We start from the raw sequence: 16,212 nt of genomic DNA on the forward strand, positions 1-16,212 counted from the left end.
AAAATAACACTTTATCGCGCAATAATAAATATATAGTTACAACTTACAAAGATAGCTTATTTTGTATAAAAAATAACATAAAATAAGTATGAAATGCAGAATTAGTCTCAGACCTTCCTTTCTTTTTTTTTTCTTCTATTTAAGAGCATCCATATCTTATACGAGTAGACATTCTTGAGTTTTCTCTCTGGAGAGGCGTCCTCTCGTAAGTTTTGAGTTTCTGCATTCAAACTTCATATGCTCAAGCTTCAGACTAGTATTTGGTCAATAAACAAAATGCTTATAAACAAACTGGCAACAATTCACAGGCATCTTGATCTTGCCTACTACGATACAATGAGAATGATATATTTACATGCCAGCGGAGATGAAAAGCAATTTACATTTGGAATTTTCCTCAAGAAAACTTGAGGATAAGATAGTTTCCATCGTTGGATTGGTTCTGTAACTCTACATATGGTTATAACATTTTTCTCAAGTCCAAAGATTTCTGTCTATGCAAATGGTGTACTCATATGCAGAAAAATCTAACCAGCAATTCTTTTGACAGCTATCATTAATAGAACAAATCTAAGAGAACTCAGATATTGAACTTAAGGCGAGTTGTTAGATTCTTGAGTATCTAAAATGGGGCCGGAGGCCTTTTACACAATTAAATTCTTGTACAAACCTTTCAATTGTTCGCATCAATAATAACTACAAACAGAGGTTATGTAACACAATTCGACAATCAAGCAACTTCAGAACATATGTTTCAACAATTATGCAACTCAGCCAAAGGTATTTAATAAAATGTGTACATAACAATCACCAAAAGTATGCTTTAGACTACTGTACTCATTATTCAATATGTAGCATACCCTTAATTTAGATACCAACTTCAAACTCATCTACCTTTGCTCTTTACCGCTACTGAGATCCATGAAATACTGCCTTGAGGCTTTGTGCCAAACTTTGGACCGATGGATCTCCTTGTTACCTTATGGGAGCACAAAACCACGAAGATAAATATTCTGGGTGAGACATGGGCCTCACTGACACTGGACGCAGTTAACACCCTCCCACATGAAGCCCTTTTTATGTGCTACCACACTTTGGTAAGCAATTCACCAGCAAGGTATGTCCGCCTACCTTGTCAACCAACTCAACAATCAATGCTTTGAACCACTGTTACCTCAACTCTTCCATTGCCATTAATTCATTTACATATAAAAAGCACCTCATGTATCCACAATTGAATAAGAATTTTCCTCTAATAACCAAGGAATCATTAAGATCTGCAAGCACCCCATGACATAATTTGGAGAGCACTTTCATACCTTTCCCGAAAGGCTCATCAAATAACATAAATTGCTCTTTGATGTACACTCTAGAGCTGCATTGTAAATACGCAATGTGGGAGTTTCACAATAGAATTTCAAATAAAATCTATGTGAAGATTGTATTTTTTCCTGGTTAGACATCCAGGATTGCAGGGAAGTTTAAGAAAGCAATAACTTCAAAATATTGGCCTCCGCATGTCTGCTACTTTCATGCGTGAATCCAGGTGCTTTCTTCCTGTCTATTCCCCACTGGTTCCTCTATCTTAAGCATGGGTGTTGGATGCTAATCCATTTAGAAATATCTATCCCCCACTGCACTCCCGATCTTAAAAATCAACTGCTCGCCTAAAGAGCTCAATATCGAAATAGCCAATAAATCTTAAACATGATTCCCGAATTAGCTGACCCTAATACCATATGGTTAATTGAGGCCTTTTTCCTTACATAACCCTTGCCAGATTCTCCACACAAAGGTAGAAAACCATGTTATTCCGAAAAAGAAGAAGAAGAAGAAGAAGAAGAAGAAGAAGAAGAAGAAGAAGAAGAAATGGTAGAGAGACCATACAAATAGTTACCACAAACATAGTTACCTAAAGTAGATTGCGACCAAGATCATTAATCTACTAAAAACTTAGATAACAAGCACATCTATTCTCCATCTTACTACTTTGATATCGTTCAAACAATGATACAAACATGTGTCAGACGTTAACCGAATCCAATAACCCATACCTTATCAAGACTTATCCCCGAGCCAGAGCGAATCCCAGAGGAGCAACGAGAGAAGGGCAAGGTTGGGAACGACAAGAATTAGAAGAGGCGGAACACGAATTCCGATGCGTCCCCGCCTTAGCCGCTTCCGGAAGTACGCACGGCGCTCCTCCGGACCCCACCGCTGCGGCGCGGGATCGACGGCAGAGGAGAGGACAAGCGGCGGCGGCTGCTGAAACGGACACTTGGACCGCCACGTGGTGATCGGTTGGCCGAGTCGGACGGCGCGGGAGAGGAAGAGGGAGAAGGACCAGCGAAGGAGAGGAGGAGGGAAAGAATGGTTTGATGGGCAAAGGAAGGGAGGGTAGTCCCAGTTAAGGAAGCAGGGGACTTGGGAGGCGACGAAGAGCTGGGAGTGGAACGATGGGGTAGTTGTTTGGTGAATTAGGATGTGGGTTAAGGTGTGGATCCTTTGCTCCCATGTGGGTGCTCTTCTGCTCTCCATACTAGAGTAGCAGATAAGAGTTAGGAAAAGGGAAGTGAGTGATTCGAGAGGGAGAAGTGGTCGCATTGCCATTCGTAGGCTTTAAATGGGCCCACTATTAGTTGGGCCACAGTCCAGTTGTATCATGATCTCAATCAAATTGAGTAATAAAATTGATCAATTTATCGAGAGTTCGGCCTGGATTCAATATTAGTTGGGCTTATTTAATTACAGTAGAGCCTAATTGAATGCGGAAGAAGAAATTATGACGTTTGATTATGAAGGTATGACAATTTCATACCAGTTGGATATATAACCTGACCTTCTAACGCATAGCCGATTGAAATCAAACCAAGTGGATTCCAAGAGTTGAGAAGCTTCTTTATTCACCATCGTTAAGCAAGCATATACAAACAGCTCAGAATCGGAATAAGCTATCCTCGCTATCTTTGATATATAATTTTACAAATCCAAGAACTAGGAAGAAGAGGCGGAGGGATCAATGGTCTTGAACGATTCATGGAGGCGTCGAAGCGTCTCCTGGTCGCGATTCCACTCCGGATTGGGCGCGGTCACGAAATGTGCGTAGAGCTTATTCCGCACACAAGTCACCGATATCAAGCTATGCGCTCCTGCCCCTTCCACCTCATAAGCGTAGTATACCTGCCCATTGTCATCTCTCCTCTCGTCGGATCTCACGCTATCCGCTCCGGCTATCTGATCCTGGAGTCCGACGTCGGATAAGGCCAGGTTTCCCAGCACGGCGTCGACGGGGGCGAGGGCTCGGATTCCGCCGAGGAAGGTGAGGTATTCGCGCTCGGATCGCTTCCTGGGGTTGAAGAATTCGCTATCAGTGCCGTTGGTGCCCTTCTCGACCTTGGAGACGAGGCGCTCCTTCCAGCCCTCGGGGACCTCGTAGGTGTACTCGGCGGAGTCCTTCTTGTTCGAGTTGCCGCCGTAGCCGCCGTAGTTGGCGGCGCTCGCGGCAGTGCCGTAGTAGATCTGGAAGGAGGGGTCGGCGAGGGAGGGGGAGGGGGAGGAGAGGATGAGGAGGGAAGCGGCGGCCGCGGCGGCGAGGGAGGAGGAGAGGGGTTTTGGAGCTGGAAGATGGGGTTTGATCAGGGTTTTGTGGACGGGGGAGGGAGAAGAGGAGGTGGAGGTGGAGGCGGTGATTTTAGTGGCCGCGGAGAGGAGAGCGGAGGAGGTCAGTAGGGTGGCCATGGCGCGCTTCGGCTTTGGTTTGCGTACGGTGATGCGAAGGATAGGACTTAGGAGGGGTGACCTTATCCACACACACAAGTACACAACCAATAGAGAATTGGAGAGCACCGATAAAATCTATGAATATTTGCAAAACAGACATTACGTTTGGTATTTACAATTACACTATTTGGGCCTTACTTAGCACTTAGTACTTATTACTAATTGGGCCGAAGAGGCTAGTTTGGGCTTGTCAAACTTGGGCCTTCTTGATCTGGCCCAGTGATGGCTACATGCTACCGAGCAACTAGTGCTTCTCTATAGCGGCACGTAAGCGAACTTCCCAGTTTCTAGCCTACAAGTTACAACCGGACACGAGTGGCCAGAATCTTCAAGATACTGAAAGACGGAAACTAACCGCTGCCACTTCTTACATTTAAGGTGGACCCCGCCAGAATCTTTCAGTTCTTATTTGGAGAATTGGAGGCCTGCAGTTCCCTACTACCGTCACTTCTCTCTCTCTTTCTCTTCTTCTTCTGGTGATCGTAATGGGATTTCCAATGGAATCCCTCTGCCCTAACAGAGAGTTTAACCTCCGAACTCTCGCCTCGTCTCCTGTTCCAAAACTGCCGAAACCCTCCTCTTCAAGAACTCCCAGTACCTATCGGTTCGCCTCTGTTAGAGAGCTCCGAGTTTGTTCCGAGAAGAAATCGCCGCCAGATTGTGGCGGATGCAGATCCGGATTCGTCGGAGTCGAATCCAATGGCCCTAGATTACTGGAGAAGGCCGCCCTTGGATTTGCCGCCGCAGCTGCCGCTACTATGATCTCTTTCAACGCCTGTGATCCTCCGGTGCTCGCGGAGTCCCTCACCGTCGCCTTTCCTGTTTCTAGAGCCCGTGAGGTAATTCTTCTTTTAAAATAAAGAAATAGTCTTTTATTCGTGTGCGTGAAAGATTTCAGTGTTTTGTAGAAGAAAAGAATATTTTTCTCCAACCGATTCAATTTGTTTGAAGAAAAAGTAGCATTTTTAGGAATTTGAAGTGAATCTTCTTGTGTTTCCTTGCACCAGGTGAATACGGTTCAGAGAACTCTGGTTGAGGCATGGGGCTTAATTCGCGAATCTTTTTTTGACCCCACTTTCAACCATCAAGGTACTGGGTCTTTTTGAAATTCTTAAAAGTTCTTGGTATCATTCAAAGCAATTCTTTTGATGCAGACTGGGATTTAAAGCTACAACAAACTATGGTGGAAATGTTTCCATTAAAGTCAGCAGATGCAGCATACAGTAAAATCAGTGCAATGCTTGCTACTCTTGGGGACCCATTTACCAAAATTATTAGCCCGAAGGTATACAATTATAACTCAAACTCTTGTTTCTATTTATTTTCCCTTAAATTTTGTATTTCTGTATATTTACATCTCGTGCATTCTAACCTTCTGTGCGAAAAATCTTAAAGTTCATATTGAGGTGTCTTTTATTATCTTTACACGTAATTACCATTGTTACAAACTTACAATAATGTTGCTCATGATAAACCGTAAGGTTTCTTAAACTTACATTTTCCACTCTGTTCAATTTAACAAAAACTGAAGGGGCCTTTTTCATTCAGCAATAAATATCCATGGTATATTTCACATCGGTAGGCGGAGATGATAAACTTTCACATTTTGATGTTACAATTGTCGTGAACTTGCAGGAGTACCAAAGTTTCAGAATAGGCAGTGATGGAAATCTGCAAGGAGTTGGTCTCTTTATAAATGTTGAACCAACCTCCAGAAACTTGGTTAGCAAAATTCTTTGACAATTTATGTCCTCTCTATATATCCTCCTTTTACCATGATCTTCCTTTTTGCAGAATAATCATCACATCATCCTAAAGGAATGAGATTGAAAGATGTCCTGCCATTTTCATTATTTATAAAGATACACTACTGTTATAGCTTTTTGCAAAATGTTCTATGAAAACCCATAAGTCAGCCAATAGTTTCTTAATTGAAATGGAACAGAAAATATGTATTTCGAGACTATGATTTATTTGATGTTGAGCATCATTAGGTGTAATCAATTATCGTCAATGATATCACAGGTTGTTTTATCTTGTATTGAGGGAAGCCCAGCTGACCGAGCTGGTATACATGAAGGCGATGAGCTGATTGAAATTGATGGTAAGTTCAGAATATAATTTTTTCTTCTGCCACTTTACTGCTTATTTATTATGAATTTGTTCTCATTGTCATTAAATGGACCTATTTTTTTTTAGCTTTTTTGTGATAGTTTCCAAAATGCATCATATCCAAATAGGGTTAGAGTTTTTAGAAGATAGCTCTGAATTTGTGATACAGCTTTGTGATATATAAGCTTAAGAAATTTTCATTATGATACAGGCTACTAGTGAGTTGTGTCTGCATAAACAATGAAAGTCTTATAATATAATGAGATTATTTTCTAAATATTTTGCTGCTTAGTTTATCATTACGGCTCAAAATTTATATTTTGTTGTGCTCTTTAAGTAATTGCATGATATTTCCTATCAGTCTTCATTTTCTACTTTTCAATTTACTCAATTTCTAATATACATCTGTCATCTGATTACTAAGTGGAGAGAGTACAAGAGAATCTGCAATGTTTCCTAATATCATTTGCAGGATGCCTGTAGGATGTTCCAGATCTCATAAAATTTTCCTCATTTTCAGGACAGTCTGTGGCTGGAATAGATGCAGAAGCAGCAGCCCAGAAGCTTCGTGGTCGTGTTGGAACGAGTGTCGTAGTAAAACTTTCCACTGTAATTAGCCATCCTTTTTATTTACTTCATAATGCACAACTCATAAAGATGGAAGTAATTTTCTTCCTTCCTGTCTGTTGTTGTCTGGATCCTGCAGATTTTGGCAGATTTGCCAACTGCATGTACCTCTAGTACCAATCTGATTTCAACTGACGCATAATATGATTTTCAGGAGACTAACCAGGGAAGCCATAGCGAAGTTAGAGAGGTAGAGTGTCATTTTATTTTATTTTTGTACGTTTCTCTATTTATGTCTGATGTACTTGACTTATACGTCATCTAAAATATGAGTGAAATCTCCTTTTGAAGGTACTGCTACCTCGTGAAGTTATCCGGCTTTCGCCTCTATCTAGCACAATCATTTCTCATAAATCACGTGATGGCCATGAGTCTAAGACTGGATATGTGAGACTAGCTGCATTTTCCCAGGTGTTACTTTTGAAGCTAATGGTTTCGCCTAATATGTCTGTTACCTTTCTTCTTCATTAGTATTTTTCTTTTTGCACAGAAAGCCTTTAGTCTGTCTTACATAAGCCCAAAAGTGCAACCTATATCTTCAGGATTCAAGAAACAGATCCTACAAGATTTATGGAAAGACTCTTATCTTTACGGATTTGGCTTTGACTAGGAATTTAGCACCTATTCTTGAGAGTTTAACACCCTCTATAGCTAGCTGTGAAGATCTGCAAGTTTTATTTCCCATAATGCTGTGTTATGCTTCAGCCTTCCCATAAAGCTGGATGATAGTGATGCTGAATTAGTATTGTGTCGATTAAATTTTCTCGATACCAGTTTGCAATCTTTTCTTCATTTGATTCAAGCAGCTCATTAGAATTTTAAATTAATTTAATTTTTGTTGTGCTTCAGCCATAGCTGTGTTAATTTAATTTGAAATTAGCTTACAAACTCCTATTTTGGTTGCAAAGCAGATGCACATATACTTAGATGTTCCAAACTAATTGATATTATGCCAAATTACTATTGAGGTCATACTGGATACATAACTAAGTCGTTTCTTCAAGGTTCTGATGTTTGCATAACATGTTCTTGATCAGTCTGCTGCAGCTGAAATGGAAAATGCTATTCAAGAAATGGAAGACCAAGGTGTTCAGTCGTACATTCTAGATTTACGTAACAATCCTGTTAGTTGATTCTCCTCGTTCTTGATAATAATTTCAGAGTCATGTTTGGCCTTTCAAATTTCTGATTTATCCAATGTTTGTACAGGGAGGTTTAGTAAAAGCTGGACTCGATGTTGCCCAAATATGGTTAGATGGTGATGAAACTTTAGTAAATACAGTTGACCGAGATGGGAATATGTTACCAATTAATATGGTCCAAGGACACGCCATGACACATGACCCTCTTGTTGTGCTTGTGAGTTTCCTACTTTGTCTGTAATCCAAAGTAGTGGCAATGCTTCTGATTTGCATGACCAAGTTCCGCATGAGAAGGAGTACTTTTCTTTTTCTTAATAAATAAGGAGCAATTACCGTGCAATGCCGTATGCATAGATTTTCATCTACTAACAAATTCTCTGGTGGATTTTTTTGCAAATCAAGATATGAGTTGTTATAAGTTGTGTCAGGAAAGGGATGTAGCTTTACTTACTCCTGCACTGTCCTTCTTTACTTGGGTGTTTACATTTCTTGTTTCCTTTTTGGTTTACCTTGTTCTAATTCTGTAAATTTACATCCATCCAAGATGACAGCCAATATATTCTTGATGTTTGTAGTCTGAGAGAGTTCTTTCCGATGTCACTTCTTTTTCACATTCCAGTGTATGCACATATTAGAACCAATCTTGAATTTTTTGGTGGAGAAAGAAGTTCTACCTAGAGCTTTCTTATTGAAGATTTTCCATGTTCTTTATTTGCTATTGCAGGTTAATGAAGGGAGCGCTAGTGCGAGCGAAATCCTGGCAGGGGCATTACACGATAATGGTCGCGCTATTCTTGTTGGCCATAAAACCTTTGGTAAAGGAAAAATTCAAGTAAGTTTAATGACTATAGCTGAGATGTTTCAAACTACTACTAAAAACAAAGTGGTCCATAGAGCTCTAATGATCCTACTTTCTTTTTTACTGCTTAATTTCTTGATGCAGAGCGTGACTGAGTTGCATGATGGGTCAGCATTGTTCATCACAGTTGCAAAATACTTATCACCAGCGCTACACGACATCGATCAGGTGGGCATTACACCTGACATACAATGCACTCCTGATGCACTAACTTCGCCCAAGACATCTGTTTCGAAAGATAATGGCAAGGCCTCTTCCCTGGAGTCGGACTCTTGCATAATGGTGGCAGAGCATGAGCTGGAGATTCAGCAATCAAAAGGGACTGCTTCATAAGCATAGTCTTAATAAGTTCCCAATCTCAATTTATCATACAAGTTTAAGGGATTAGTATCAATTACTAGTGAAGAGAACAGCTTATTTGTAAATTCTACTCCACATTGCATGCATATGGAACATATGCTTGTACATATATACACAGATATATACTTGTATATCATTGTTATGAATATTATCCTCAAGAACACAGGCAAACAAGGCCTACTACATACACTCTCCTTAGTAACGTTACCTCCTTGACTTTATATTTTTCATCAGCTAAGTATGCAGAGCCAATCTTTGATAAGAAATGAGAAAAAAAAAAAAATTATAAAAAGTTTATAGTGAAGTCAATTAATGATAAACATACAATATATGTTTCTCAATTAATAATGATAGACAAATATATAAAACCTTGGAAAGTGAAATGGATTTCTAGGAAATTATTTTTAAATCCACTTTCCTCGTTTAAACACCGTAAAGTAATGGATTATTAGGAAATTATCATGATGTTATCCTACTCCCCATCTTAACCCTTCGAGAAACCCAGTTAATGCTAAGCTAAACGAAGTGGGTCCATACGGGATGCCACCACAGTACTCACCGACCACATGTGCCTTATTCGTCTATTATACTTCCCGATTACTTATCCAACTCAGTTATCCTACTCGCTCACTAATTATTCCTTTCTTGCGAGCATCCAGGTGGCCGGAATCAAGTGGATCACATGGCTTGGGACCCACAGCCCACACTCTAATTCCACCCAATGTGATTTGAGTTTATTATTATTGGGCTTCCAGTGAGGCCGAGGCCCACAACAATAAGATACCCCAAGCCGTGATTGATTACATGGAAACACACAACTTAACTATTCATTCCCTTTTATTGCACAAGATTACGTCCCGTGACAGCCCTAAAAGTTCGATTCCACTCAAAAACTTTGCAATAAATCTCAAAAAATTCCATTAATTCCATTCTATTAATGCTGGATTCACCTGCATTCGAGCTGTTACTTCCTAATTGAATCGGAGGCCCGTACGTGACGTGTCGCAAACGGATTGGAAGTTGCATATAAAGTTTGGTAATATAATAAAGGCGATTAATGTTTAATTATTTAGATTGCCAGCCCAACGCTATGATTAATTCTTATGGTTGTCAATTTATGTGGTTAATTCTTCTTTTAACTCGGCCTCCACCGGACGATCCGGTCAAGAAACCATGCACATGCACGCACGTAGTAAAACTTCGTCTCCAGAACACCACACATGACCACCACCTACTATTAGAAAACCCACCCCAAATGCCAAAAGCAATCCTAGTCGTCCAATAATAACTACCCCAGAGCAACAATTTCACCTATAAAACCTCCTCCATTCCTCCTCTTCCCTCCTCAGGCAAGCAAAGAAGAAGAGGAGAGAAGAATAAGGAGCTAAGTAGGAATAAATAAAAGAGACCATCTTCTTTTCATCTCCTTGGCGAATCCGTCGATCGATCATAAGCAATGGAGATGAAGAAGATCGCCTGCGCCGTCCTTGTCGCCGCCGCGTCGGCCTCTGCGGCCCTCGCCACCGATGCGCCGGCTCCTAGCCCGGTCAGTGGCTCCTTCGCCATCGCCCCGGCCGTCGGTGCGGTGCTCGGAGCCTCCCTTCTCTCCTTCGTTGCCTATTACTTGCAGTAAGCCTCAGAGAAGGAGAAGGAAAAGGAAAGAAGAAGAAGAGGAAGAAGAAGAAGAGGAGGAACGTGGGAGTTTTAAATGGAATAGATTTTCTTCTTATTGTGTTTTGAAAGACTCGATATACATTTATCACTAGTCTCGTTCTTCCTTCCTTTCTTTCTTTCTTTCTTTCTCGATTTGCTTGGATTTAATTTTGGTTTATGGACTTCTGCATGGAATAAAGGAACCCATAATTTGTTATTACTTATTATTGAGCAGTTACATTTCCTTTTCATTAAATTATTCTAATTAATCACCATCTCTCTTCCTTTCCTTTCATTAATTATCCATCGGTGTTGTGAACTGTGATTGCACCCCGTAGGTCAGCATTTGGGCCATATGGCCCAGTTTAATCAGACTAGCCCACTTAATATATGATGTTAGGAACCCTAAGGCCCATTTCTAAACTTTGTAGAGCGAGAAGTCTTTATTTTTTATTTGCATACATACTCTTCAAAAACCTCTTATTTATTTATTTATTTATATATACCCTTCAAAAAAAATTTGTACTTCTATATTTTAAATTGTTTATTTTTTGCACAGATACTTCTGGACATAAAAAGATAAAATAGTCTTATTCTAGCTTTTATAAATTTCTCTTGGTTAAGGATGAATTTATATATTTTTTATATTAAATTATTGAAATTTAACTTGAAAACTAATCAAATAAATATTTATGTATACGGTTGGATGAGTATACATGTAAATTATTTAGTTTAGAGGAGCATATAAACAAATGAGAACTTTTCTTAAATTATAAATGAGAAAAAAAAAATCCAAATTTTAAATATGATTTTTATCACCTAGATTTTAATGATAAAAATATCAATTAGTTTAATTAGATTTGGTATGTCTGCAGAGAAGTCCTTGAGACACGGGGGTTTTCCGTTTTCGTCGTCGCTAATCACTAGACCCAAACTATTGGCTAATAAAACTAAGAACAAAAACGATGGGCGAAATTTTGCATATAAACAATCTCATGCAGTACGAGCTTACACAAATCTACGGATAGTTTTCTAATTTGATCTCCGTCTCCTTTCCCCAATCCGAGGCAACTGCAAAGCTTTTAGCTATGGCCTCCTTTCTCTGTCGCAGAGTAAACCCTACTAGATTTCTTACATTAAAGCCAACTTTCTTCCAATCCACACCCCACCTCGCAGCTCTCTCCAATCCGAAACCCACAAATCCCATCTCCATCCGCTCCAATCTCTACCCCTTCTCGTCTAATGCCGCGTTCTCCAGATTCCAGTTCCGATCTCTAATCCATCAATCACCGACATCCACAACCCCAAACCTTAGAAGCCCAAGTCTTGTTTCTCGATTTCTTCACGAACCCAGATGCCAAAATCCCAACTTGGTTACTAGAGATTTCTCCTCCACCGCTCCGGAGAGCAAGGATGCCAGTAAGCAACCAGAAGCCCCTGACGAGCTCCGCCACCAAGAAATCGTTGGCCCTACGGTGGAGCGCGACGTCTCCGCCCTTGCTGAAGAGACCCGCCAAGTGCTCGACAAATTGCGAAAGTCAATTTATGATCTCAGCTCTGCCCTCGCGCTCTTGGGCGTCGCCCACCTCGGTCTCGGGGCTTGGATAATTTACGCCGTCAAGCCCTCCGATGAGGTCTCCCTCCAGGGGCTTGTCGCCTTTGCGTTTCCCTTCTCGGTGGCATTCTTGATGCGGCGGACGCTCAAGCCGATTACTTTCTTCAGGAAGATGGAGGAGCAGGGAAGGCTCCAGATTTTGACCCTCACTCTCCAGGTCTCGAAGAGTCTGAATACATTGTTCTTGAGGACTCGCGTGCTCACCTTGTGCTGCATTGTGGGCATCTCTGCTGGGTCTTTGGCTACGGTGTGGTTGAGATGAATGAGATAGCTGGGGAGGGTCTTAATTGGGTAATCCTCTTTGCCACGGTTATGTTCACAGTTGATGGATTGCTCGCAATAATAAGGAATCATGTCAAACTCAAATGATTCTATTTTGTATTGTTAAAGTAGGTAATATAAATGAGTTTTGATTGTGCCACTATTTTTATTTCACTATTTCCATGGTGACCTGCGTGGTTTGAAGTTAAATTCTCCTGGTATTCTTTATGCCAAATGTTGTAAGTTATTTGCTTCACGACTCAATTAAAACCACCTTTTTATTGGCAAATTTAAATATCGCAACACCCGTGGCAAAACAACATATCCTCATCATTACAAATGTAAATATAGTCTTACCGTCTCAGACTTAGAGAAGAATCATCTACTCCACTTATTAATTTGGGGGGCCTTTCCAAATTTGGGTTCGGACATGAGGCTCTTTGTCAACCAGATTGCTGTTTCTCTAGAGGATACAGCTTCTTCACCAAATGGTCTTAAAACACCAGCAAGTTCTTCAAGTCTCTCTTGTTCCAGCAGCTTTGCGCAAAGTTCAAGGAGAGATTCCAGGGCATCAGCTCTCTGTTGCACAATGTTCAAACCATCCCACTCTACATGTGTGCCATCTCCATGCACAAGAGTTAGTGTGCTGATTGATGATACTTCTTCTGGAACCCCTCCTACCTCATCTTGCTCAAATTTTGTTCTTTGTTGGCCAGCTTCCTCACCGCTGTTAACCGATGGTTTACATGGTACTGCTGTGTAATCTAGCTTTGCAACTATGGTGTCAATTGGAACCACTTTCACTGGCAATACGCTGCTTAGATCTTTCTGCAGTTCTCCAGTTTGTCCTTGTGCTATAAGCACACTAACAATATTACCACTAATGTGTTGGTTGTCTTCGGATATTGATTGCTCTTCCGTGGTTTGAAAGAATGGACATCCATTATACTGCTGTTCTGTTTTCTCAATATTTGCATTCCTGGATCTCTGTGAATTTCTGGGATTAACTCTCTTGATGTCACCATTGTTTAAGTTGTCAGCAGAGTCCATATCAGGAATTTTATTAATTGAATCATCCGATGACTTCTTGACAGTCTTTTCTTTTTCTTCAACATGTTCCGACTGTTTTCTTGCATCTCCGCCATTTTCACTGCATCTCGTAGTTTTACCTGCTCGCTTTTGGCCAGAGCTTTGCCTTAATGTTTGTTTCTCTTGTAAATTGTTGGTAGATCTTATAGGAAGGTAGAGAGAAGAGGGATTGCAGTATTCAGCAAGGTAAGGTTGCAAACAGTGTTGCCTTAACAGGTCTGAAGCCTGACATATAGGAGGCCATATAAATGAGTAAAGTTTGGCAGCATCTGATTATTCTGGAAACGAGTCTTTGAGACTTACAGTCGGTCTGCGTTCTGGATTTTTTCTCAGCATACATTTGATCAATTGCTTCCTGTCATTCATAAACTGTATATAAATATCTGAATGATATCAACATAAAAACTTATGTGTGTCAAAGGGTGCATATAATATAGATGCAATAATTAGATTAGCAAATGATCTATCTGGGCGAGGATATTTACAATGCTGATGAGTATATAGTGGGCATCGGAGATATTGAAGACCTGTTTACTTTGTTAACCAGTCCTGCCATGTCCTGTTCAAAGATGTTCATATTCGTAAGATAGATAGTTTTACTTATTCCACAGGCATTAGTGGGCATCTCCTATGCACTTACCGGAGCTCTGAATGCAGCACGATGTGCTACAATCTCAAACATACAGCAACCTGGTACGTTATAAGAAAGAAGATGAAGTTATAAATTCAGATTGTTTATCAGATCCAGGTATATCGATATTCTCACCAACAAAACATGGATTCAGAAATTTTACCTAGCGACCAGATATCTGATTTGTAGCCATAAGGTAGATCTGCAAGTATCTCAGGGCACATGTAGTTGGGAGTTCCGACGACCTACAGAATTAATGGAGATAACACGGCTGAGTTGAGTATTTCTTCTGCATTCGATAGTATGAATTATGCTGGTTTTGTTGGCAAATTCTACTTTCAAATGATGTATGATATACTAATATCAATTTTGGTGAACTGCACGATAATATGTAAAGAAGATTCAGGTTCTATTTATCAACTATATTATGACCTTCTTTCATCAACTTACTGAACCTGTGACGAGTAAGATGAAAGAAATATACCGAAGAAGTAAGATCCTCCGTATTGAGCAATTTTGCGAGTCCAAAGTCACCTGTGACACAGCTACTATTAGTTCTTTTCTTCCAATCAATCTCTTCTTCTAGTTTACTTCTTACCAAGCCGGATGTCATCATCCTTCGTCAAGAATATATTCGAGCACTGAAAAGAAACACAAAAAAATATTGATGAGCAAAATTTAAATCTTCCACCTGAACTGTTCCTTATAGCTAGCTGGTTATTATACCTTAAGATCGCGGTGTATCACACGGTTGGTGTGCAGGTAATCAACTGCCAGAAGTAACTGCGTTAGCCATTTGCACACCCTCTGTAACACAAGATATAGATTTAATCGCATCGATTCTTGAACTCTTCTAATTGTTGCACAAATATGCTTATTTTCTTACTCCCTCGGAGAATAGTACTCCTCTGGCCTTCTTTATCTTCTCCGCCCTGCATTACTTTACGTGAGAATGAGAGAAAGTAATAGAAGGATATAAGCTGCGATCAAGGAAGACATACATGTCTCCACCATCGCAGAAACTTGTCACAATGCACACAGAATTCCCCTGGAAAATGGAGATAAATTAAGTTAATTTAACAACGGAGTATTAACATAAAATCAAGTAACCCAAAAGGTGTTAATTAAGCACCTGGTCTACCCAACCGTCCTTGTACTCCACGATGTATGGATTGCTCAAAGTCGCCATCAGAGCCATCTATTGCACAAACCCATCAATTACCGAAAAGATTAGTAAGAATTCGACGGTTAAGATGTTACCAACCTCCTGATAAGCTGTGCGTTGGAATTTCTCGGTCTGCTTCGCCAATCGTATCCTCTTCAAGACATACCTAAAAGAGGGGGAAATCGTGATCGTGTACCAATCCGACGGCTAAAGCGAGAAGAATCCCGAGAGACGGACGGCTCACCTCTTCCGCTCGGTCTTGTGGATCACGAGAAAGGCGGCTCCGAAGGCTCCTCTCCCGATTTGCTCCACGATCTCGTACTTCTCTTCTTCTCCTCCCCACTCCATCCTCCCCTTCGATCCAACGCCTCTCCGCACCATTTAATAAGGAAGAAGAGGAGAGAAGCTGAATTAAATGAGACTCACCGCGGGTACATCAGAACGCAGGGTATCACGCGAGAGGGATGAGGAAAGAGAGGGAGAGCTCTCAAGTGGTGACAATAATAATGGCTTGAGATGGAAGCGACGAGGCATGGAGAGGAACCGGGCTTTATATCTCTTCCTTCTCTGCTGCCTTTGGTTCCTTTCTTTGTTTTAAGTTTTAAATTTTGGAGCGAGTATTTAAATGGAAAAGGAAAAGGGGGGCGGGGGCGAGAGAGAGAGAGAGGTTGCTTGCGATGTGAACGTGGGAGGAGGGAATCATTGCTCGATGTGGAGTTGGTGCCCGTTGGATCAGAATGATTCGGAGTTGAGGAAGTTGATGGACGGTCAGGATCGGGGGATTTAACCCGAGCGGTGGGGGTTCGCTGTTCTTTGCTGGTGGAGGGGGGGTTGAGCTGAAAAGGGTGTTCTAATTTCATGAATGGATAAGGTGTTAAAAGTAATTGGTGCGAAATAGTTTGGATCGATTTGTGGTCT

General features: G+C 40.8%; 5 protein-coding genes across 6 annotated transcripts; 2 read left to right on the forward strand and 3 right to left on the reverse strand.

Annotated features, from left to right (window-relative positions):
- Positions 1-113: 113 nt before the first annotated feature.
- On the reverse strand, positions 114-2,586 carry LOC140780618 (uncharacterized). Of its 2 annotated transcripts, none has more exons than XM_073126280.1 (2): positions 2,055-2,586; positions 114-231 (listed from the first exon to the last, which is right to left on the reverse strand). In XM_073126280.1, exon 1 carries the CDS (start codon positions 2,536-2,538, stop codon positions 2,059-2,061), a length of 480 nt encoding a protein of 159 aa, XP_072982381.1. In that variant the 5' UTR covers positions 2,539-2,586; the 3' UTR covers positions 114-231; positions 2,055-2,058. The 2 variants fall into 2 exon arrangements, with proteins under 2 accessions (XP_072982381.1, XP_072982382.1); XM_073126281.1 differs by lacking the exon at positions 114-231 and adding an exon at positions 1,015-1,127.
- A 287-nt stretch (positions 2,587-2,873) lies between these two features.
- LOC140780444 (thylakoid lumenal 19 kDa protein, chloroplastic) lies at positions 2,874-3,849 on the reverse strand. Its single transcript, XM_073126010.1, has one exon. It carries the CDS (start codon positions 3,736-3,738, stop codon positions 2,995-2,997), a length of 744 nt encoding a protein of 247 aa, XP_072982111.1. The 5' UTR covers positions 3,739-3,849; the 3' UTR covers positions 2,874-2,994.
- Positions 3,850-4,187: 338 nt separating this feature from the next.
- Positions 4,188-9,067, forward strand: LOC140780443 (carboxyl-terminal-processing peptidase 3, chloroplastic). Its single transcript, XM_073126009.1, has 12 exons — positions 4,188-4,619; positions 4,788-4,869; positions 4,935-5,065; positions 5,416-5,502; positions 5,806-5,884; positions 6,413-6,501; positions 6,674-6,709; positions 6,811-6,930; positions 7,557-7,643; positions 7,729-7,878; positions 8,386-8,493; positions 8,605-9,067. The coding sequence occupies exons 1-12, from the start codon at positions 4,266-4,268 to the stop codon at positions 8,851-8,853; spliced, it is 1,572 nt and encodes a 523-aa protein (XP_072982110.1). The 5' UTR covers positions 4,188-4,265; the 3' UTR covers positions 8,854-9,067.
- A 2,554-nt stretch (positions 9,068-11,621) lies between these two features.
- LOC140795640 (uncharacterized) lies at positions 11,622-12,569 on the forward strand. The gene has a single exon (XM_073148329.1). The coding sequence runs from the start codon at positions 11,622-11,624 to the stop codon at positions 12,408-12,410; it is 789 nt and encodes a 262-aa protein (XP_073004430.1). The 3' UTR covers positions 12,411-12,569.
- A 100-nt stretch (positions 12,570-12,669) lies between these two features.
- Positions 12,670-15,890, reverse strand: LOC140795631 (serine/threonine-protein kinase Nek6). Its single transcript, XM_073148318.1, has 13 exons — positions 15,539-15,890; positions 15,394-15,460; positions 15,262-15,327; positions 15,131-15,177; positions 15,016-15,061; positions 14,856-14,936; positions 14,728-14,770; positions 14,614-14,663; positions 14,293-14,374; positions 14,139-14,188; positions 13,984-14,057; positions 13,802-13,853; positions 12,670-13,723 (listed from the first exon to the last, which is right to left on the reverse strand). Exons 1-13 carry the CDS (start codon positions 15,673-15,675, stop codon positions 12,788-12,790), a joined length of 1,731 nt encoding a protein of 576 aa, XP_073004419.1. The 5' UTR covers positions 15,676-15,890; the 3' UTR covers positions 12,670-12,787.
- Between the last annotated feature and the right edge of the window lie 322 nt (positions 15,891-16,212).

Source organism: Typha latifolia, chromosome 1, assembly GCF_019914945.1.
Source record: "Typha latifolia isolate L0001 chromosome 1, TyphaL0001v2, whole genome shotgun sequence".
In the NCBI taxonomy this organism is placed as follows: Eukaryota; Viridiplantae; Streptophyta; class Magnoliopsida; order Poales; family Typhaceae; genus Typha; species Typha latifolia.

Excerpts from the sequence above, each read along its gene's own strand:
- LOC140780618 (XM_073126280.1), bottom strand. The coding sequence starts at position 2,538 with ATGGAGAGCAGAAGAGCACCCACATGGGAGCAAAGGATCCACACCTTA.
- LOC140780444 (XM_073126010.1), bottom strand. The coding sequence starts at position 3,738 with ATGGCCACCCTACTGACCTCCTCCGCTCTCCTCTCCGCGGCCACTAAA.
- LOC140780443 (XM_073126009.1), top strand. The coding sequence starts at position 4,266 with ATGGGATTTCCAATGGAATCCCTCTGCCCTAACAGAGAGTTTAACCTC. Across the intron at positions 5,066-5,415 it reads CCAAAATTATTAGCCCGAAG|GAGTACCAAAGTTTCAGAAT; the intron begins GTATACAATTAT and ends GTGAACTTGCAG. Across the intron at positions 6,710-6,810 it reads GCCATAGCGAAGTTAGAGAG|GTACTGCTACCTCGTGAAGT; the intron begins GTAGAGTGTCAT and ends CTCCTTTTGAAG.
- LOC140795640 (XM_073148329.1), top strand. The coding sequence starts at position 11,622 with ATGGCCTCCTTTCTCTGTCGCAGAGTAAACCCTACTAGATTTCTTACA.
- LOC140795631 (XM_073148318.1), bottom strand. The coding sequence starts at position 15,675 with ATGGTGCGGAGAGGCGTTGGATCGAAGGGGAGGATGGAGTGGGGAGGA. Across the intron at positions 14,937-15,015 it reads GAGTACTATTCTCCGAGGGA|AGGGTGTGCAAATGGCTAAC; the intron begins GTAAGAAAATAA and ends CTTGTGTTACAG. Across the intron at positions 14,771-14,855 it reads TGATACACCGCGATCTTAAG|TGCTCGAATATATTCTTGAC; the intron begins GTATAATAACCA and ends GTTTCTTTTCAG.